Below are 22,348 nucleotides of genomic sequence, written 5' to 3' on the forward strand. Positions count from 1 at the left end.
CTACTACTTCCTCCCCTAAACCTCTGAACAGGGGGTCTTTTTTCATTCTACCTGGCCCTGTTGGGATTGATTTTCCTCACTTTTTGGATCTGGGATCACTTCGGTAAATGCTAGTGTTGTTGTGTTCATCCTATGGCTGGGAAAGCAGGCCTACTCTCTGCAGTACATAAACCAGCAGGACAAACATGCTCAGAGACAGAACACATGGTGAAAATTGGTGAAATTTGGTGAAATTTATATATATATTTATATATATGGTGAAAAGTAAAATTTACCTACCTTAATTTTTCCCTTTTAAATCCTGACATGCTTAGAATATGAGGATTGTTATATGCATTCTTCAGGGCATGAACTACACTAGATGACATTTCTTTTACATGTTAACCATAAAAAAGCCCAAATGTCCACATCAAATCTATCATTTGATTGTTAAGATACCAAATCTTTATGCACTATTTAAAGTGACATCTGATTTATCTATTTGTGAAGCCTGATGTACACTGGTAACAGAGTTTGTAATGGTTTCTAACTCCAAAACCTATCAATGCATGCATTGAAGCATATCTGTTTCTTAATAACAGACTATCACAGTTTCCAAGAGCAATAGAAATTTACCAGATCTGATGCTAAAGAACTATGGATCAGATTATTCACCCTGAGTAGCACCTTACTTCACAGATAGTCTCTTTGAAGTCAATAGGTTTAAGGAGGACAAAATTACTTCAGTTTTTCTATTGCACACAGTGCAAATGCAATACAGTCCAGATTTAATTTGATACCTTAGTTGCACTGTTTACCACATTAAAAAATCCTTGCCATACTCAAGCTTTGGAATTTTCCCACTAAATGCTATAGATCATATTCTTTACCAGCTTTGCAAGGTTTTCATGACAATTTACCCTCCCATCCTTTCAATGATAAAGAAAACTTCATGACACTTTACTGTGTGAAGAGTTGGTCTCCCCAAGTGGGGAAAGAAATTTGGGAAGTCTGCTCTTCATTTTTAACCTTTTTTGTATTTAATGGATTTTAAATTCCATGTACTCCATCACATTAAATTAGATACAAATATCTATATTTTTCAGGTGACTGAGTAGGGATTAACACAAGTTCATTTCTTAAATTGAAAGTGAAAATTTTTCTGCCTAGAGGTGAAGTGCAATTTATACAAATTTTTCTTAATACTTCCAAACAACTTACACCTGTGGTTTTAGCATCTCAAGTTGATTTAGAATATCCTTTTGTACTCTGGGATTAGCAGTTGCAGTAAGAGCCATCATAGGAACAGAGTGAAACTTCTGGCGAAGCATGTTCAGCCGTTTATAGTCTTGACGAAAATCATGGCCCCACTAGTTTAAAAAACAAAATTAACCTTTTCACACTCTACTGAATAAAGTTTTCCAACTATTTTGAAATTGTGGATATTTCAAAATAAAAATCAATAGGTATCTATCTACCTGACTGACACAGTGCGCTTCATCAATAACGAAACGTGCCAATAGGTCCCTCTCATACAGATTTTTCAGGGCTGAAATCAGTCTGCCACTTGAACAAACCTAGGTAGACCCACCACCAAGTGTTTTTAACAGAAAAACATTAAAACATAATTGTTAGAATATAGATATTCAGGCCTGTCTGTAAAGGCCTATTCTCTAAGAATTTAGGTGTATTCTTATCACTTGGCTAGTTATAGAGGTATAAAAGAAAATCAAAATCACTGTCTGCCAGTGTAAGAGCCTTCTCTTACTGTGACAGTCTGAGGCCCTGTTCTTAGGCTAAGGCCTTTGGCTAACCAGCAGAGGCAGCCATAAGCTGGGAAGCGACCGGTCACATCCTCACATTCCGAACTAGTCACATTGAAATAAGGTGCTATTGGGCTGTTAGGAATACAGTCCTGTCCTGATAATGCCTATTGCCTCCAGAGAAAGGGAAGTGCCTAGAAGATGTAAAAGGAAACTTAGTTTGATAGCATCCTGCCTGGCAAGAACTCACTTATCAATAGCTGGGATGTGAAATCCTCACTTCTGTATTTTTTTGTCTTTATAGTTCCCACTTTGCTATTGTTTATTTGCATGGTCTCTATCTGGTTCTGTGATTGTTTCTGTCTGCTGTATAATTAATTTTGCTGGGTGTAAACTAATTAAGGTGGTGGGATATGATTGGTTACATAATCATGTTACAATATGTTAGGATTGGTTAGTTAAATTTCAGGAAAATGATTGGTTAAGGTATAGCTAGGCAGAACTCAAGTTTTACTATATAGTCTGCAGTCAATCAGGAAGTAAGGGTGGGGGAAATGGGAATCATGTTTGGCTAAGGGCAGAAATGGGAACAGGGACACAGGTGTAAGGCTCTGTGGTGTCAGAGCTGGGAAGGGGGACACTAAGGAAGCAAACTGAAATCATGCTTGCTGGAAGTTCACCCCAATAAACATCAAATTGTTTGCACCTTTGGACTTTGGGTATTGTTGCTCTCTGTTCATGCGAGAAGGACCAGGGAAGTAAGTGGGTGAAGGAATAAGACCCCTAACAATAATCACCACCCTATTTAATTAAGAGATTATGAAACTAAGGATTCTGTAGAGAGGTGGTTTTTTGTTTTTGTTTTGTTTTTTTAACTGCCTACAGAACCTTTAAAGCAGTCTTTAATGGTCATCATTCTAGACAGATTTTCATGAACAACTAGAAAACTGATGTGGAACTAAAAATCCTTATTTTTTTATCCAGCCAAAATTCTGTTTTAACAAGCAGCATTAGGGAATCCCACAGGTTTCTGTGACTGGCCATTTAAAGAGCCTATTTCTCACCAAATCAAATGCAAAATTGACTTGGGGGGAGGAAAGACTCATTAGCATGACCCCTCCACCACTAAACAGCTCCCCCAGAAGGCTTTCAAGGAATAATCAAAGAGACAGCATTTCATATTGACGATTTTTACAGTAGGAAATTAATGCAGCAGAATAGTTGCTTTGATACTGATCTGCAACCAATTACTTTGATTGGGTGGATAACAATTATTGGTTTGCCCCTGTAATCTCTCTCAAAACAGCCATATGAATTTTGGCTGAAAATGAGAGTGCAGCTCCTGGATCTGTTAGACTTATAACAGGTTACTCTATCTCAACCAGCTGGGGAGACAGACTGGTATACATTCTAGAAAGGATTATTAACATGGCAGTCTTTCATTTCAAATTTCACCACTTGGTTGGTTGTGCTTTGTTTGGGCTGTTCTTTGATTCATATTAGTTACAGACAGGCAGCATCTCACAGAATTATCTAAAGATGTTAGTAGCTTATCCCTTTGTAATGATTTTTTTGTTGTTTCCTGATAGATGTTTGTTGCATTTTTTTTTAAAATTTAGATGCATTAAAAATTCTTACAAAACATTTTTACTAGTAAAAATCTTTGTTTTGTTGCCTTGATGACACTTTTCACTTTTAAGATAAATACAAACCTTCTCTGGAGTAACATAAAGAAGTTTTATTTGAGGATCTTTTTTTGACAGCTGTATATAGATTTTTGAAGCCTCAGCATCAGTCCTATCACCAGTCAGATAAGTAGCAGAAATCTATGTGGTATAGAAGAAAAAAGATATTTAGATTTCATCTAACATCCATTTAACTTCAGAAATTTCTTCTTAATGTAGCATTTAACCTATTTCTAAATTAAAAGCACACCTGGTCTGTATTCATACATTTTGTCACTGAATACAGAATTTGAAAAAAATCTTGAAAATGCTAAATACATGCAAAATACAAAAACCTAGTCATACTACAGGCATCACAGTGCTCTCTAGCGATCAGGCAAAAGAATGGGAATCAGAACTCCTTTGTTCTGCTCCAAACTATCAACGAAGCACTGTGTGACTTTGGGAGTCACCTACCTACTCTGTGCTCCAGTATTCCCATCAATAAAATAGCTGTAATGATACTTGCTTACTTAATGGGTGTCATAAAGCTTATGTAATATTTGTAAAGTGATTTGAGATCTTATGTGAGAAGCACTGTAGATGTTCTTAGAAGACACAAAGTATTTTTAAATAAAATTAATATCTTCCCTAGTACCCACAAACATATAATAATGTGGTGCCAGAACAGATGACCCATATTCCAAGGAAGGAAGTAATTTATACTCTAACAATTAACTTCAGTATAAACAGTAAATTGTAACATATGAATTAGACTCTGCTATGAAAGAGAGACATAAACTTACTTTGAAAGTGTAATATAATCAACATACAGCGACAAATCCTGGCCCTCAGCTCTGCTAAGGTGGAGGAAAAAGACAGCTGCAGCTCTCCAGTCGGGAATTCCTCCAGTGCAGGCAAGTCCCCAGCAGTCACAGAGCAAGTATAGCTGGGTCTTACATCACCACCCTTGCAGCCCTCAGCATAGATGTGTTTGTTGGCAGCAAGGAGGTGTGGTGAGAGAGCATGGACAAAGCACACTCTGCTCCAGCATTCCCTGGATGGCAGGTTGTCACTTGGGGATCACAGCCAGCCAGAGTAACAGAGAGCAGTTTAAGGGCTTAGGATTGGGAAGTTGTAGCATGCTCCTGTTTGCACCTCTCCCCCACCTTAGTTGCACTCAGCATTTTGCCCTTAAAATGTATTATCTATTCCCCAAAACAAAAACTATTCACTTTTCTAAAAAAACAGTTACAGTTGCTCAAAATGTCCACCAATATAACCAGTAAAAAAGCCACCAGGCAATTCCTAGTTAAGTTCTCAACCATCCTTTGCAATCTACCGCCATGATTATGCTTTCTCTAAGTGCCTTCCCGCCATGCATGCCATTTTTCCAGCAATGTTGAGCAGCCACAGCTGTCACTGAAGTCAACAGGCACTGCATGTGCTTAGCTTCCCGGAAAATATCGGGTTGCTTTTTTGTGTGTCTAAACATGGCCTTTGGAGCCTATATTTAGGCATTACATTTGAAAGTTTAGCCCTAGCAATTATTGCTTGTGTGCATTCACAGAGTCAATGATAAAATTGCTGGTTACTTCTAATTAGTCTGATTTACAGTTAGCTGATGTGACTCTTGTTTTCCCTTTCCTAGGTATTTGTACATTGTATGTATGCTTACTGGTTCTCTGTTCAAATATGCAACTATTTCATATACAAAAAACAAATAAAAAGAGAATAAAATTCATCAGGAACAATTCAGACCTTTATCCTATTCCTTAAATGCAAAGAAATTGTTTGAACTTACATCCAACGTCATTAGCTTCTCAACTTGATCTAATATCAATGACCTCAGTGGAGAAATTACAATAGTGACGCCAGGGGATAAACAGGCTGGTAGCTGGTAGCACAGACTTTTACCACCACCTATATAAAATGCAAGGCAAAATATATGATTATTTAAGTGGAAAAGATGGAATCAAATTTGTTAAGTTCATCTCAAAATGTAGGTGGTCAAATTACATATCTAAAAAATTGAAGGCCCAAAGAAGAGTTTAAATTATGGATTTGAATTATAACTTTGTTTTTAAAACACTATTCCCTGAAGTGATTACAATATTGCATTAGCGTATGTGAACCAGATAATGAAACCATTTTAACTGTTGAAGTGGAGAGAATTGCAGAAGTAAACAAAGCCTAAATAGTGAAAATTAAACTCCTCAGATTTAAGAATAAAAGAAATTTGTAATTTACATGAGGATTTTTGTTCTATTAAATATAATTTTAACCTGATGTCTTCTGAAGTACTCTTATAAAAAATACCATGTTCTAGAGTTCAGCATTCAAGTCTCATTTTACTGCAGTCTTTGTCCTCTTAAAACTTATTACCAACGGGGATGCAAGTTATATCACTAGGTAACTTTAAAATTACATTGACATATCTCAACTGTTCTGAAGTCTTTAAATATTATAAGATATTCTATAACCTACAATCTCATAGCAGAGTTACCATGTGGATTATTACAGAAATCAGAGCTTTAGTCACCTTCCCTTTAAATACTAAAGACAAAGGCTAAATAAATTTCAGGGTTAGTGAGATATCATGAATCCTACAGCCAACAGATTCTGGGAGCATAGTAATGTATTATCACTTCCCCAAATGTAGGGAATTTATTAAGCTTACCACAAATTCTGTTAGTCTTCCTATAGGAACTGAATCTGTATTAATCTCTATAGCTTCTGATCTACTTATCAGAAGTTTGTGCAAGATGTCATACACCACTGACAGTTTCCAGTTGGCTGATGTACATAGATACGTACCAGTGGGCATTAAGATAAAACAATCTTCACCCAGCAGGGAAGCATTGATGGCCTCCAGCTGATTTGTTCGAAAATGGTGCAGACCAAATTTTTTGTGAAATATCTTCATCATATCTTTAGAATGGGAAAACGTAAAGCCTCTGAAGCGTGCTAGTGCTGGATTTTCGGATGGTGATTTTTTCAGCGGTGGGTCTAGCAGAAAAGGAAAGCCTATTAAAATTAGCATCGTAATTGGTTACCAATAAAACAGTCAGATACAGAGAAATCTTACTATTTTACACTCCACACAGAGCCAAACCCTGCAGAGAATCCAGGTGATTCTCAGAGCAAAGCATCAGGATTAGAGTTTACTTTTAGACATTTTATGACCACATACAAAACAATTTCGATATGTGTGTTAGTTATGAAAAAACTGTAGCCCCAAATGGGGGGGACGGGGGACGGACACCTTTAATTCTTTTTGCAGTTGCTAAAGCAGCACAAATTAAGACCCATGTTATAAAAATTTTACTTAAATGGGGATGTGTGTGCAAGTTAGGGAACATTTTAAATCATGCGCAATTTAGCAAATTCTCATTATGCTCCTGTTTGCATTTATAAAACAATACAGATCATTTCAAAAGTGGCTAATATACAAATCAAGATTCTTCTGTCAAACAAGGACTGTAACCTAGTGACCTAAAAGTTCAGCTAATTCCAAGGTTGACTTCAGGTTCCACTGGACATGTTTTACAATATAAAACAAAAACTGTTTTGCTTTAAGTGTAACGCAGATGACTAATTCACCACTTAACTGTTCATCACTACAAAAACATGAATTATCTAAAGAAAAATGCATGCATATAGCGCTCAAGATAGTCAAGAGAGTAGATTTTGAACTCTGTAGCACTTACATCCACATTTGGGTACTGTTTGGATTTCAGTGAATGAAAAGCACTATATCAGTGGCCCATTATATGAAATGCATAACCTTATTCTGTTAAACACCTTTTTCAAAATTGCATACATTTGTGGTGTTCATTTTTAAAGGGGCTGTTTTAAAAATCAGCGGAACAGGATTTAGTAAGTAGATATGACAGCACAGAAGGATGCAAACTGCCAGATTAGGCAACAATGAATTCCTCTTTTTAGATAAGCATGGTCAAGGTTGGTTATGTTTTAAAATTATTCTCGATGGTCCAATAATTTGGATGAGTTTGTAGACTACAGACAAAAACCTGTTTAATTTAAATTCTTCCACATAAAAAACAGTGAGTCAACTTCTGCAGAACACTCCAGCCCTCAGTGTTCTTGTAGCACAAAGGAGCTGTAAAAGAAAGGAAGCAGTCCTTGAGGAGTGTTCACAACGTAAGGGGGCTTGCCAGGTGACATAAAGCAAACAGAATGGCTCCACTACACCCCATATCTTTAAGCATGGTGCCTCAGGGGAAGGTGTGGCCAGAACATACTGAGCTCCAGTTGGTATAACAGTCTGGAAGGGTCCCATTACATACAGGCTTGTGCAATTTAGCATATTTAGCATAACTTCAAAGCTGCTCTAAATTACACTGCAGACTAGAATTCAAGAGCCAAAAAGAAGGCTGAAAGCCATTATAGCACCTGTGAACAAAGGGACAGATAGTCTGACCTATATCCTACCAGAAGGATTAGATTTGTTTTAAGAAGTGATGTATATGCAAATATGCTCTCTTGCACAATATAACAAAGTTAATTCCAAGTCACCTGCCTAGATCTAATGCTTGCAGGATTGTTACTATAATAAATACATTTGTTTCAAATTTTGCAAAGCTGAAGCTGCTAGAAGTCAGAAACCTGCCCTGCAAATACACATTGCTGTGAAGTGTGATTTGATTAGACGAAAGAGCATGTTACCTAGAAATTGTGACGTTGCAATTAGTAATGCACCAGTAGAAATTTCCACAACAAAGTATACTTACAGTCTATCGTAAATTACTTAAATTCACCCCTCACAATACTTTTTAGCATATAATTTTTGCTATGATAAATTAATCAAAATTAGTATAATTTACCTGAGCAGTTCTTGGCTGACACCAAGATATTTGGTTTTGAAACAGGATTAGATATAGGGCTAGTTTCCTTGACTGTCGAAAATGACTTCAATAATGATTTTGCAGATTGACCTTCCCTGATAGGTTGGTATAGTGGTGTAGATGTCTTTTCATTTGCTGAAACATACAGTGGATTATCCCACCTCTCATCAAAATCATCATCAAGAACAAAATTATCAAGATCAAAGTCTATGTCCCTTGCTCCTAAATTGTCATCTCCTCCTATGTTATTAATACTAGTAGACCTTTTATTTTCAACTTTCAAAGTAGTGCTTGTTACAGGCATTTCTGAAAAGAGGCAGCTTCCATCCTTTTCCATCCTTGGTTTTTCACACCAGCTACTGTTGAAAGAGGATATCTCAGAGTGAAAGCTGAGTGATGTTCTTTCTTTGACATCCATCTTCGAAAAAGAAAGTCCTGCATTTTTTGTGATGTTGGTATCCAGGGCAGCACACTGCAAAAAATTTGATGTACCTGAGGTATCTAGGGTTTGAAGTTTTGTTGTAGAGAAGGTGCTCATATTAAGGTTTCCTTGACATTCAACAGCAACAGAAAGTTTAGAGGGAACTTTTGTAAATTTGAATGAGTTTCCTTCAGAGTTTAAGCTATACTTTTGACCTGACTGAACAGGAATGCTGTCATCCATAGAGGTAACATGCCCAGGATGGGATTTCCAGTTTGAGGCAAAGAGCATACTTAAGTCACTTTTGTTTGTATTTGCATCAATATGATTAGCTAACAGTTCTCTCCTGAAAAAACAAAACAAAACACAGAGTAGTAAGACATCGTAAATTCTACAACACTCAAATATTGTCTTTTGTCTTCTGCCACCACAGGAAAAAATAAGGCTTCCTTAAAATATACAAATAAAGTGAGTTAGTTTATAACACAACTGTGCCAGAATTCTGGTGTTTAAAAATTGTAGAGCAGAGGTTCCCAAACTATTGCTGACCCCTGTGGGAGAGCAATAAGGTTATCAAGGGGGCACGAAGACCTTGGGGAAGCAGACAGGGCTCTCTGTGCAGGTGGTTGCAGCTGCCAGGACCAGGATCCCTGCGCACCTCACTCCCACATTGCTACACCAGTAGCAGCCACCAACAAGCAGTTACGCATTTCTGCTGGGGAGGTTGGCAGAGACTCTGCAAGCAGGGAACGGAAGGCTACACCCCAGGAATACTGACACCACTGCCAGACAAAGTCCCCTCCTGACCCTTCAGTGCAGCTCCAGGGTACAGAGCCCCATCCACTTGAACTGCCAGACAGATCCTGTGCAGGAAAAGCAGGCAGGGTCGCACACAAGGGCTAGAGTCAGAAGGATGCCCCGTCCAGCAGGAGGCCAGTACTCACATGGTACATCTCTCCATTCCCCCCCGATCCCAGGGCCCTTCAGTGCTGCCCTGTTCACCTCCCCTGCACAGGTGAGGAGTGACACAGGCAGGGAGCTGGTTCCTGCAGCCAAGACTGCCTGACTGCTGAAGGGAACAGAAGCCCCCTCCTGACTCCAGCCTTTCAGCACCCCACCTGTCCCCCATGGTTACAGGGTACTCCTCCCCCATAACCCCATTGAAAAGAGGGGGTATGTGCATGGGACATGAATCTCTGAAGTGGGGCTTAGCAAAAAAAAGTTTGGGAACCTTTTCACCTTTTCACAAGCTAGGAAATTTCCTATTCTCCAACAGCCAAAGACAAAACCAAAAAAACGGTCCAGACAAATGAAGCAGCTTTGAAGAAGCTTTAAGTGCAGCTTTGATTTGTTAAAGGGCCTAATAGGAGCTTCCATATCCATATTTTGCTCTATGGAATGTTTCCTGATTTGTAAAGCCAACTGTACAAAAAGAAGAGAGTGCAATGGCTGGCTTCAGGAACCACCACTCACCTCTCCAGACTCCTAGACAGTCAGGATTACTGATCAGAGAGAGGATGAAATGAAAACAAGTTCTTATTTGCACAACCTCTCTCACTTCTAGGTTACTCTGCAATTCTACACTGCTTGGCAGAGGGTAAAAAACAAAAAATCTGTCAAGTATCTTGCTGAATTAGACTACTGGGTTTGAAATTTGTAACAATGGCTGAACAGAGACAGACGTTATTAAATCCAAACCAGGTAAGAGCAAATGTAACAGTACCATTGGGGGCAGGGGGAAGGAGGAGGGAGAGTGAGAGTGGTAGTTAGATACAACAAATTATATAATCTCTGGATTTTTAGAAATCACTTTTTCCAGATGTAAAAACTTATACCTGCTTAAGACAGTATTTGTTACTATTTTGTTTTTTCTGCTTCTGTTTTGTTTCCTGACAGTATTAAGTTAAAGACCAAAAGCATTCCATTTGTATTTTTTTTCTTACTGTAAATTATGTAGACAGCTTTTCTTGATTCTCAAAATAGAAGACAGTTCTGTGAATATGCTTAATCATTCTGACACTGACCCAACAGACCTTTATCAGATTGAGTTAGCTGACTAATTTAGGCCCCAATCCTGCAAATATATGCTTAATTTTACTTGTTTAACCCCCTTGAAGTCAAGGGACTACAAACATGCTTAAAGTCAAACGTGCATAAGCATTTGCTATACCTGCACCCTGGAGATTCTGAGATCAAAGATACAGTATTGAGATCTGAGTAGTTATCAGATATCTTAAGAAAAAGGAAAAACTTTTTATGGAAGAAAAACTGTTGATACTTTATTTTTATAATTTTTTAAACTTGTCTTTTGTTATGAATCTCAATTATTAAGAAATGATAAATAAAAAGAAAAAACCTTACTTTCAATTAAAAAGTAAAATAATTAAATGTCCTAGCAAAAAGATTTAAATCCTTGGTTTTGCTACCAGCATGACACTGAAGTAATGTTATAAATAGATAATCCTCGAACACAGTTGGAGGGGGAAATAGTTTTAATAGTTTAATAATTATGGGCCTCAATTTGAAGAAAATGAAAATAATATGCTTGAGCTATATTATTTTCCCTATCTATTTCTTAAAGACTTAAAAGATTGGGATTGTTTACTTAAGAAAGGAGAATAAGAAAGGACATTATAAAAGTATATAAAATAATGAACGGTGTAGAAAAGGTAGATTGGGAGCTTGTATTCTCCTGTCTCGTAACACAAGAAAAAAAACTGGGAACTTCAAACCAATAAAACAAATACTTTTCACACAATGCATAATTAGACTATAGAACCATTGGCACAACAAGATTAAAAACAGGATTAGACAGACAATTATAGGAAAAACTAGTATATCTAGAGTCATAATTGTTAATCCTAACAAAAATGTTGGCAGGAATATTAAACCTCATGCTTCAGGACTTAAGGCAATCTCTAACTATTAGAAACCAGGGTTAGACTTAATGCAGAGGGCAGATTATCCCATTTCTGCCTACCACAGGGGTTCTTCCTCTGATGTGTCTGGTACTGGGCACTGTCAGAGAAAGGATAATGGACTAGCTGGACCTCAAATTTGATTCAGTCTGGCAGTTTCTGTTCTTACAGATCCCTAATTATTCTATCCAAAAAGAGTTAACACTTCTACACCATTGAAAAGATCATTTCATTTACCCAGGAATATTAACTTGTTTAAAAATATTAACTGCCACCTTACCAGTCTGATAGAAAACACATACAATCAAAAAGAAAAGGAGTACTTGTGGCACCTTAGAGACTAACAAATTTATTTGAGCAGCTCACGAAAGCTTATGCTCAAATAAATTTGTTAGTCTCTAAGGTGCCACAAGTCCTCCTTTTCTTTTTGCGAATACAGACTAACACAGCTGCTCCTCTGAAACATACAATCAAGATGCTGATGCGCACAAAAATGTAGAAGTAGTACTAAAGACTCCTAATTAAAACACACCTGAGACTTCTCTGTTGAAGAAGGTCATTCCCACAAGACAAAGACTTAAGTTCATGTATTGGGATAGAATCTACTAGTTTACAGATGTCCTCCATCACACTGAAGAGATGCTGTTCCAAACTTAAGAATTCATCTGCAAAGTAATATAGTATACACTTAATAAAGTTTTAATTATGTGATGTCAATATTTTCCCCAAATGGCAAAGAAAAATGTAATACGTATAAAAGTTTAAACTGCTTATTTGGTATATTTTAAAGTTATGTAATTATTAGCAATCAAAAGACTATTTCTATGCATGCAACATTAAGTTTTAAGCTATATATACATACATACTTTTTTTTTTGCACCCGTGGAACTGGTTTTTAATGCAGTTGCACAGGTGGAACCCAGGGCACAATTTGGCCCTTACATTGAAAGTTGGCAAACTGTTTTGTTGATGGTGCACAAGAAAAAAATATGATCAACCTCTGTCTCTCAGAGTCTGGCTTCCAGAATAGTACCGTTAACTAACCTACATTGCACGTATGTTTTTAGTAATGTTGAATGTGTAACTTCATATATGAAATATGTAAAGCCTGGGAGAGTTTATATTACTCTGAGCCATAACTTGTTATATGCCTGGACTGTCTGTTTAAATTTGCAGTCTTAATGTTGCACCAATGGTAAAACCTTACCTTCAATACAAGAATTGAAAAATTCTTTACAAATGTTAATTTAGCTCAACGCTCCTTATAAAATGAGTATGATCTCCATAGTTAAAAAAAGGGGGGGGGGAAACAAGCATTAAAAATTAAGAGGAAACATTTTCTAGAGTGATCACTTTGAGAACTCAGTTTGACGCCTTGTGAGTGCTCATCACTTCAGAAAATCAGGCCCAAGATATCCCTGGCAGGGCACCCAGGAACAGATGGCCTCAAAAGAGTCCAGTGATTCTGGCTAAGTGATGTACTGCATTTCATGACATAGCAAGTAAATGGTAGAATCAGGAACAGAACTCCAAATCTCCTGCCTCCCAGTCCTGTGCTTTAACCACTAGCAAATGCTCATTCCTGTAGCACAGTAGATGAAGAAAATGAGAACAAAAGGAATTGCACACCCTTCAAGAGACATTTAATGCATAGATGTTTCAGCTGAAGTGTTTCTTATACCTGCATGCTCTATACTGGTCCCACTGGTAGGCTGCTTTCTGATGATTTTCCCAGGTTTTGACAGACTGTTATCAATCATTAATTTTCCATCTACAGCAGGTTCTTTGAAAATATTACTAATATTAAAATGAAAAGTCATTAAAACACATATCAATAAATCAAATTATTTTCACGGGAGGAGAAATTAATTTGCATGCTTAGGATAACAGTTTTATGCACTATGTATATTACACAAAACTACTTAACTCTCAAAAACGAGTGAACCCCAAGTAAATAATTGAGTAAGTCCATCTTCCACCCACCTGATTCACAACCAAATTAGGCCCTTGATACAGGCTTGGCTAGGGTGGAAATGGTGCTTCCTGTGAAGCTAACACCACTCTGAGCATAGCAGAAGACTGCATTTCATGACATTCATTATTATCAATTGCTACACTGCCATTCGTTCAAGAAACAAGGTCTCAGGTCTATTCATTCACCCAGTCAATTCAGCCAGTAACATTTTAACAAGTGGAGATTTTAGGACTAGCATCCTTTTTCAACCTGTTTAAACCATCCTAGTGATAAACATTTGCTATAGTGAATTTTGTTTTACCTAATGTTTTTTATAGAAGATGAGGAAGAAAGCACTTCTTCCTCTGGAGAGGGTGGAATGAAATCTAGGTAATCATCCTCCTCAATTCCAGTGTAATCAGGAGTCTCATCCGATCCTTTAGCCAGTTCCTTCAACGCATAGCTATTCTTCTCACCCTCATTTAGCTTTTGTTTGCCATTATGCTGTTTTTTACTGAGAGCTGAAACAGAAGAGAGATGTTGGGCAAGGTTATAACCTTTTCTTCATTTTGGAAATAACCAAAGACGCAACTGAAAAAAAGAACAATGAAGCTTTACTACCTAGGATTCTATATATTTCAAATGGAGTTTACTATTTCTCAGCTTTAATAAATGATACAGACTCTATTCCCACAACAATGTTCTTTTGCATAAAAAGCAAATCCCTCCAAAATAATTTTAAATAAGTGGCTTAGAAAACAGGGGCATTACAAAGGACAAAAATGGTGCTTCTTCAAACACAACTTCTATAAAGTACATCTTGCAGATTTTTCTTATTATAGTACAAGTGTCTTCTCAAGAGCTGAAACTTCAAAACATTACTGAGTAGTTACATCTTCTATAGCTGAACTAGAAAACTAACCTTATAAACAGAAGCCATCTCCATAATATGGATTAGGTATTATAGATTTTTACAGTTTATGTATTCTTCCCTCATTTGTAGTGTAAGGCAGAAGTTCCCAAACTGTGGGGCACACAAAGAGGTTATCGAGGGGTACAAAGACTTGACGGGGTGCACTGGAGGTCCGGAGTCAGCAGGGGACTCTGTACAAAATGGAAGTAGATGGGGCTCTATACAGGTGGTCTCAGCTGTCAGGACCAGGCTCCCTGTCTTTTTTGCTGCTCCACTGTCACAGCTGCAGCAGCCACCAATGGACAGTTACCTTCCTCTACTGGGGTAGCACCAGGGACTATGTGAGCAGGGAGCGGAAAGCTGAACTACTGACCCTTCCCTGCCAGTCAAAGCCCCCTGCTGATGCCAACCCTTCAGCACAGTTCTAGGGCACAGAGCCCTGTCCTCTGCTGGAAAGAGCCTGTGCAGGGGAAGCTGATGGAGCTGTGCTCAAGGGCTGGGGTCAGCAAGGAACTCTGTTCAGCAGGGGGCCAGTACTCAAGGAGTGCAGCTGTCTGCTCCCCTCCTGACAGGCAAGGAACTGAGTCCAGGCAGCTGAGACCAAATGACCACTGCAGGAACCAGGTGGCTTCCTCAACTGCCATATGGTGAGTTTTTCCCCCGTCACTCCTCCAGGAGATTTCGGGCACCCCTCATGAGTACAGGGCACCCCTCTCCCCTTAGAAAAAGGGTGTGCATGCATAGGACATGAATCTCCAAACGGGGGTTCAGCCAAAAAAAAAAAATGTTTGGGAATCTCTGGTATACGGAAGATGTTTCTGCTCTAAGGCCCAATCTATACACTTTTTTTGCACTGGTATAACTATTTCTTGTTAGGTGTGCAATATTTTTTAAATGAGAGAGTCATACCAATACAACCCTTAGTGTAGACACAGTTATACTAGCATAAAGATACCATATACAGGTAAAGCCTATTTCCCTTCTTGTATGAGAAGAGTTATACCAGTATAAAGCATCTTTATTCTGATATAACTGCATCCATGCTGGGGGGGGGGGAGGGGGGAGGGGAGGTGGCAAGCGAGGGGGGCAGGGGGAGGTGTACCATTTTAAAGCAGCACAATGTGTGTTTAGACAAGACCTAATATCTATTCTAATTACTTGCCCTCCCTATTGTGAGAATTAAATGAGGTATCTTTAGCAAAATATGGATTCTTCAGAAATGTGAGAAATCACATCCTGACTACTGAGGTGGTTTTTGTTATTCACTGTGCCATTAAGATATTACAGTCTAAGGATAAAGTACCTATTCCTTTCCATAAGGAAAATGAAGAATAAGAATCTACCCTATGTAACAATCAAGAAACATTAAGCACAAAAAGAAAAGGAGTACTTGTGGCACCTTAGAGACTAACAAATTTATTTAGAGGCTAAAGCAAACAATGAGCAGCTAAGCGGGAAACAGCTCAAAGTTAACGGATAGTAAACTCCCCATTTCATGCACTTTTTAAATGTAATGGATTAAAATGCCGTGATACAGATTAATTTCTATTACTCAATATTTCCCATAGTCACACTGAACTATAAATGGAAACTGAAAGCACTTGCAATGAATTAAAATTGGGAGTCTAATTTCACTGCAGCATCTGCAAGTGCCTCTTTTTTTCCTGAATGCTACTCCAGGAGATCTTCCTTCTCCAACAGTACATTATAGGGCTTACTGGTTTTTCCCCAGGAGTGAAAGTCCATTGTCAAACAGAGGTTCTAAACATCAGCGATGGCAGTTTCTACAACAAAATCCATATGCTACACACTTAGACCCTGATTTTCAGCTCCCTGATTTGACTTTAGTTAGAGTGGTGAGGGCTAGGCACTTCTGAGAATCAGACCCTTAGTGTGTAGACCTGAAAATAGTCCTCTAAGTTTATTATGACATCAGGCCAATTTTATTTGAAATATTACATATAAAATACATTAAGAGAATGCATTACCTGTATGAGTTTCTTCTTTTTCGTCACTCAGAATAGTTTCTGTAGACAACTTTTTCTCATGAAGATCTTCACCTAAAAGTCTTTTACAATCTTTGGGATCTGAAACATCGAGACAAATCAAAGATCTGTTTGATAGAGCTGGCTGTTTGTCATTCAGTGATTTTTCATCATTCTCAGAAAGACAATGTTTTGACAGTCGTTGCTCACTGTTCACAGTCCTGGATGCCTTAGATAATCTAACTGTACAGGAATTGGATATTTGAAGAGTCTTGCTGGGTTTTACAATTGGATTTTTGGGGGACAAAACCAATGATTTTGAGTTTTGTTTACCAGATATATCAAAGTCATTTATGTCATCCCAGTCATCTTCTATAGTAATAATGGAGTCATCTGAACAATTGTGGTCTACTTTCTGGGAAGCAGAATCACCTGGTTTCTTGCTTACATTCTCTTCCTTTCTAGGAGGTAAATCATTTGAAACTTGCTGGGAACATTCAAAAGAATTTAACGATATCCAGTTTGGACAAAGTTGTTGTATTTCGTGCTGTTTGGATGTCTTCTCAAAGAGGTCATTGATTTTTATCTGCTTATCCTTTGATGTGGGAAAAGATGCAACAGATTTAGTCTGGAAAGTATTAACGTCCTTCTCCTTCAATGCAGAGCTCTTTGTAACACTGAAACAGTTTATGGATACAGCATTACCTGGAGCACTTTTCTTTTTGAAAGTGAAACCTCTGCAAAATAAAATGGATTTTTTCAGAGTTTTTAACATTGTAAAATTTACTTATTTTTGGAAAAACAAAAATAAAGCTACATTTCATCAACATCAAAAATCCCTTCACACGACCAAATATCAAAAGTGTGCATTTAACATAACTGAGAAGCTACTGGTAGCTATTTTTTCTGAATTCTATATTTCAGTCTCACACATAGGCATTCTAGCTTTTAATGGATTATAGTATTTATTTTATGTGGATTAAGCACCCTAAATGCCATAGATTATGATTTATGTCCATAATTATGTATCTTAAGTCATTTTAACCAAGTGTTACAAGGTGCTGCGCACACAAGGCTCCCTCCGACTAGAATGGAAGTTGTGGGTGCTAACAGAACCTCTGAAAATCAGGCCATTTGGCCTTAAGTATCATGACTTTTGCTTTGAACATCACTCAGATGTTAAGAAGTTTACTTCAATATTGATAAAAACATTTTTCATACTTTGATACTCAGTAGCATAAAGCAGCATGTCACCAGAAGTAGTGGTCTGGATTCCATGCAGTTAGTAAGAAAATTATACTTTAGTTTGATTGTAGTGAGTGTAGTTTTTCCATGCCAATTAAACAATAAGCCTATCTTGGCCACTCCATGGAAGCCCACACAATCCATTCTACTTAGGAGACACAGAAGAATATTTTTAAAAAAACCCAGAAGCAGGCCCTCTGTTTAATTTTCTGCATCAACTTTAAGCAGAGAAATTGTAAAGAAAAAAAAAAGACCAGAACCCAAACTGACAAAAGTTGACAACCCATGGTACTTTTCTTTGTTACTTTTGATGATGAGCAGCAAGCTAGATTGATACTTACGCTGCTTTATGTTTTGGAAGAGCTAGTTTATTGTGAGTTCCTTTTGCTGAATGAAGCTCTAGCTGCTTCTGGAGGTTGTTCTGTGGAAGATCAGCCATGCTATCCAAAAAAAAAAAAAAAAAGACGATTTAAGGTATTACATGAAGAATATCACTGGCTACACAAACTCTCCTATGGGTTCAAACTAAGAAGGCTTTTTGAAATTTTGCCACCTACAGGCTATTTTTGTGGAAGAGTGATATACTGGGCATTGATGATTACAAGCGTAAATATGGACAGTAAGGGTGCTAACAATCTTTGACAGATTACGGTATATACATTGCTTCCCTAATAAGACCAAAAAATTCATCCTATCATCATCATAACAGGAAAGGTTAAGAGTTAAAGTAAAATAAGACCATATAAGAGACATACACACTAGGCTAATTTAAAAGTAAGCAGAGCTCTGTGAACAAAAGGACACTTAAGTTTGTTAAATTGTAAAGTGCTACGGAATCTTTCATGATGAAAGGTGCTATGTAAGTGTAAGTGATTACACAGCACATTTCCGATTCAAGACATTACTTGTGAGTGACCAATAAAGCAAAGTTATTGTTATGCCAAGCTGAAATGGTTTGGCCATTTATGTGTAAAAATATCAATCACTATAGGGTGTAAGAGAAGCTTTAGGTTATCCAGGCTTTTTATTTTATTTTATTTAAAGATATGTGGATTTTTAGAAAGGCACAAGCAGAAGGACCCATTTAATGCCTCCCTCCAAGATCAACTTCTCTGTTCAGGTACTGTAGCACCTCTTATGTGGAAATGTCATCACCACCAATTGGCTCAAGTCATGGTGCAGCTTAAAACTGAGAACATGAATTAATATGAACTAGGTTAAAAAACAGAAACCCTTAACAGTCAGGCTTAAACCATTATTGGTAGTGGCTGAATCAAGAGAGTACCAAAATACCAAAGTGCAACTGTCATCACACCAGAATATTATGGACCGTTCAGAGTGGCATACCAAGGGGACCTGGTTTCAGAGTGGTTTCCGATGAAGTGAGCTGTAGCTCACGAAAGCTCATGCTCAAATAAATTGGTTAGTCTCTAAGGTGCCACAAGTATTCCTTTTCTTTTTTCAAGAGGACCTGGTAGATGTTGAAAACAGCACGCATAATAATAGCTCTCAAAGTTAGGGTTATGCAGCAGGTGCTAGTGGGAGAGCAAGTTCTATGATTACCAAAAATTCAGGTGGATTAACAGAAAATTCCGGTGATGTTTGATTTCAGAGTAGCAGCCGTGTTAGTCTGTATTCGCAAAAAGGAAAGGAGTACCTGTGGCACCTTAGAGACTAACATTTATTTGAGCATAAGCTTTTGTGAGCTACAGCATCCGATGAAGTGAGCTGTAGCTTATGCTCAAATAAATTTGTTAGTCTCTAAGGTGCCACAAGTCCTCCTTTTCTTTTTGTGATGTTTGAGGACTTGTCTACCTTAAAAGACTATCAAAAGTTTGAACATGATCATGAACCGCGCCAGATAACAAAGAGGGCCACAGTGTGGTAGCCTGCAGAAAGGAGGGCAAATCACATTCTGCAGGGTCAGCGAAATGCAATTGAATTCCGAGTCTGACACGTTGCCCCAAACTGTTGTTCTGTGGTGACGTGCGCTGGCAAACGGCTGCCATGTTTCACCCCAAGGATCCTGTCAGCTTAGCAGCAACTGAAGCCATCCAGACTCGGGGCCTTCGGGATCCTTCACGGCAGCCACAGCAGATGCTCTGGGGACATGCTGTTGCAGTTAGGCAGAAGCTTTGTGGCCTTTTCGGGGGGAGGGAGAGCTCAGTGGTTTGAGCATTGGCCCGCTAAACCCAGGGTCGTGAGTTCAATCCTTGAGGGGGCCATTTAGGGATCTGGGGCAAAAATTGGGGATTGGTCCTGCTTTGAGCAGGGGGTTGGACTAGATGACCTCCTGAGGTCTCTTCCAGCCCTGATAGTCTATGATTTTCCTCCCGAGCAGCCCGGCGCGTCCCCGCCCCGTTCGGTGGCTCGAAGGCAGGGCTCCTGCCGCGGCCTGCCTCCCGAGCGCCTCTCCCCGTGGGACAGGCGTGGGCCACCGCCAAGGCGCTGGTGCCAGGCCGGGGGCCGTTTCTGGGGCAGCCTCCCCCCCGCCCCCCGGGACCCCCCCCGGGCCAGCTAGGGCGAGGAGCGGGAGCAGGCTCGAGGGGGCCCTGACCGGCCGGCCGGAGCCGCGGCCACCGACCGTGCCTGTGTTAGCGCCGGGCCCTTCCCCTTCCCCTTCCCCTTCCCCGGCCCCGCTGCCCCCTCACCTGTCCCAGCCGCCCGGCCCGGCCCGGCCCGGCCCCCTCCTGGGCCCCCGCGCGCCCCGCTCCCTTCGCATTTGGCGCCAACCCACCTCCCCGGAGTGCAGCTTCCCCATTGGCTGCAGGACTCGGGGGGGAAGTGACGACAGAACGCTTCCGTCCCCTCCCCCCAGGGCAGCGGCCAGCCGCGCTTTAGGGGTGTGCGCGGGCAGGGCAGGCCGGCTGGGCGTTCTGGGTGATTCCATTCCAGGGCGGGGGGAGCACAAGTTTGGGGCCATTCCATTCTGGAGTGGAGGGGGAGCTAACTAATTTCAAGACTGGGACTGTCCGTTCTGGCGCGACTTCAGGGCGAACTTATTCTGGACATGGGGGTGGGTCAGGATCACTCCATTCTGCAACTGGCGGCGGGGGGGGAGGTCAGGATCACTCCATTCTGCAGCTCGGGGGGGGGTGTGAGGATCACTCCATTCTGCAGCTGGGGGTGCGTGTGTGTGTGTGTGTGTGTGTGTGTGTGAGGATCATTCCATTCTGCAGCGGGGGGGGGCGGTTTGGTGGTGTCAGGATCACTCCATTCTGCAGCTGGGGGCGGTTTGGTGGTGTCAGGATCACTCCATTCTGCAGCTGGGGGGGGGTTTGGTGGTGTCAGGATCACTCCATTCTGCAGCGGGGGGGCGGTTTGGTGGTGTCAGGATCACTCCATTCTGCAGCTGGGGGGGGGTTGGGTGGTGTCAGGATCACTCCATTCTGCAGCTGGGGGGGGTTGGGTGGTGTCAGGATCACTCCATTCTGCAGCTGGGGGGGGGTTTGGTGGTGTCAAGATCACTCCATTCTGCAGCTGGGGGGGGGCGTTTGGTGGTGTCAGGGTCACTCCATTCTGCATCTGGGGGGGTTGGTGGTGTCAGGGTCACTTCATTCTGCAGCTGGCGGGGGGGGGTCAAGGTCACTCCATTCTGCAGCTGGCGGGGGGTTCTGGACCACATCATTCTGGGTGGGTTGTTTGGTGGCTATTCCATATTCCCCACCCTGATGACCCCCCTGGAACGGGGATGCAGCCCGTCCCCAGTCTGTGGCATTGCCCTTCCTGCCAGCCCGGGCGGTTTGCTGTTGGGGCGTCACGGGGTGAACGGGGCTCAGCCTCCATCGGCAGGGCCTGCTCAGAGGGCAGTGCTGAGCCCATTACGGCCAGGGTCGTGACCTAGGCCGGGGCCCTGCTGACTCGTTATCCGTGGAGAGGATAACCAGTGCCCTGGGAATCAGGGTGTCACTTAGCCTGGGCTGCGATACAGCAGAGCGTCCCCGGCCCCCCACCCTTCAGCTTCACCCTGGCGCGCAGACAGGGTGCACGGTGAAGCCAGGCCTTGGAGAGCTCTGAGTCGGCTCTGGTGTACGCCAGAAGCTGTGCAGACTCAAAAGACAGGGTGTGCAGTGGTCACATAAAGCCACTTTTGTGACACCCTCAATCTCTGTCCCAGGTGCAGGAACAGAGGAACAGACAGGATATGTTTCATATCTGACACAGATGGAGTGGAGCGTTTGTGGGAAACTGAGCACTAGGTTTAGGGATATAGGGCTTGTCAGACCAGATTGGCCCAGGGTCCCTCTAGTCCAGTGTCCTGCCTCTTGACAGTGCCCAGCACGAGCTGCTTCAGAGAAAGGTGCAATAACCCTTAGTGGACAAAGAGAGGAAGTTTCTCTCTAGCCCTGGGCAGTTAGGCAATTTCAAACAAATAAGGACAATTCACAAAAGCAGCCAAAATCTTTTGGAATTGTTAATTCTCTTCACACAGGAAGCCTGCTATACAAAATACAAAGGCATGATAGCCAGTACAATGGGAAATGTCAGATAAATTATATACACAAACACAGGTATATATATTATATGAAAAATGGGGTTCTCATCAGGTAACTGACTGTGTAATTTCCATACCTTGGGTCAAGCTCTGCCTTTTAATGTGCACATGTGGCTCCCTGGAAATATGGATTTTACACTAAT

General features: G+C 40.5%; 1 protein-coding gene across 1 annotated transcript in view; it reads right to left on the reverse strand.

Annotated features, from left to right (window-relative positions):
* The window catches only part of BLM (BLM RecQ like helicase), a 32,025-nt gene extending 13,876 nt beyond the window's left edge, over positions 1 to 18,149 (reverse strand). The window contains exons 1-11 of the mRNA XM_077829050.1: positions 18,052 to 18,149; positions 16,469 to 17,202; positions 13,890 to 14,088; positions 13,295 to 13,410; positions 12,146 to 12,278; positions 8,254 to 9,041; positions 6,224 to 6,415; positions 5,211 to 5,329; positions 3,455 to 3,568; positions 1,458 to 1,556; positions 1,201 to 1,349 (exon numbers count right to left, since the gene is read on the reverse strand). Coding sequence (XP_077685176.1) covers positions 1,201 to 1,349; positions 1,458 to 1,556; positions 3,455 to 3,568; positions 5,211 to 5,329; positions 6,224 to 6,415; positions 8,254 to 9,041; positions 12,146 to 12,278; positions 13,295 to 13,410; positions 13,890 to 14,088; positions 16,469 to 17,202; positions 18,052 to 18,149 — 2,741 coding nt within the window. The remainder of the gene's footprint in view (positions 1 to 1,200; positions 1,350 to 1,457; positions 1,557 to 3,454; positions 3,569 to 5,210; positions 5,330 to 6,223; positions 6,416 to 8,253; positions 9,042 to 12,145; positions 12,279 to 13,294; positions 13,411 to 13,889; positions 14,089 to 16,468; positions 17,203 to 18,051) is intronic.
* Between the last annotated feature and the right edge of the window lie 4,199 nt (positions 18,150 to 22,348).

Source organism: Eretmochelys imbricata, chromosome 10, assembly GCF_965152235.1.
Source record: "Eretmochelys imbricata isolate rEreImb1 chromosome 10, rEreImb1.hap1, whole genome shotgun sequence".
In the NCBI taxonomy this organism is placed as follows: Eukaryota; Metazoa; Chordata; order Testudines; family Cheloniidae; genus Eretmochelys; species Eretmochelys imbricata.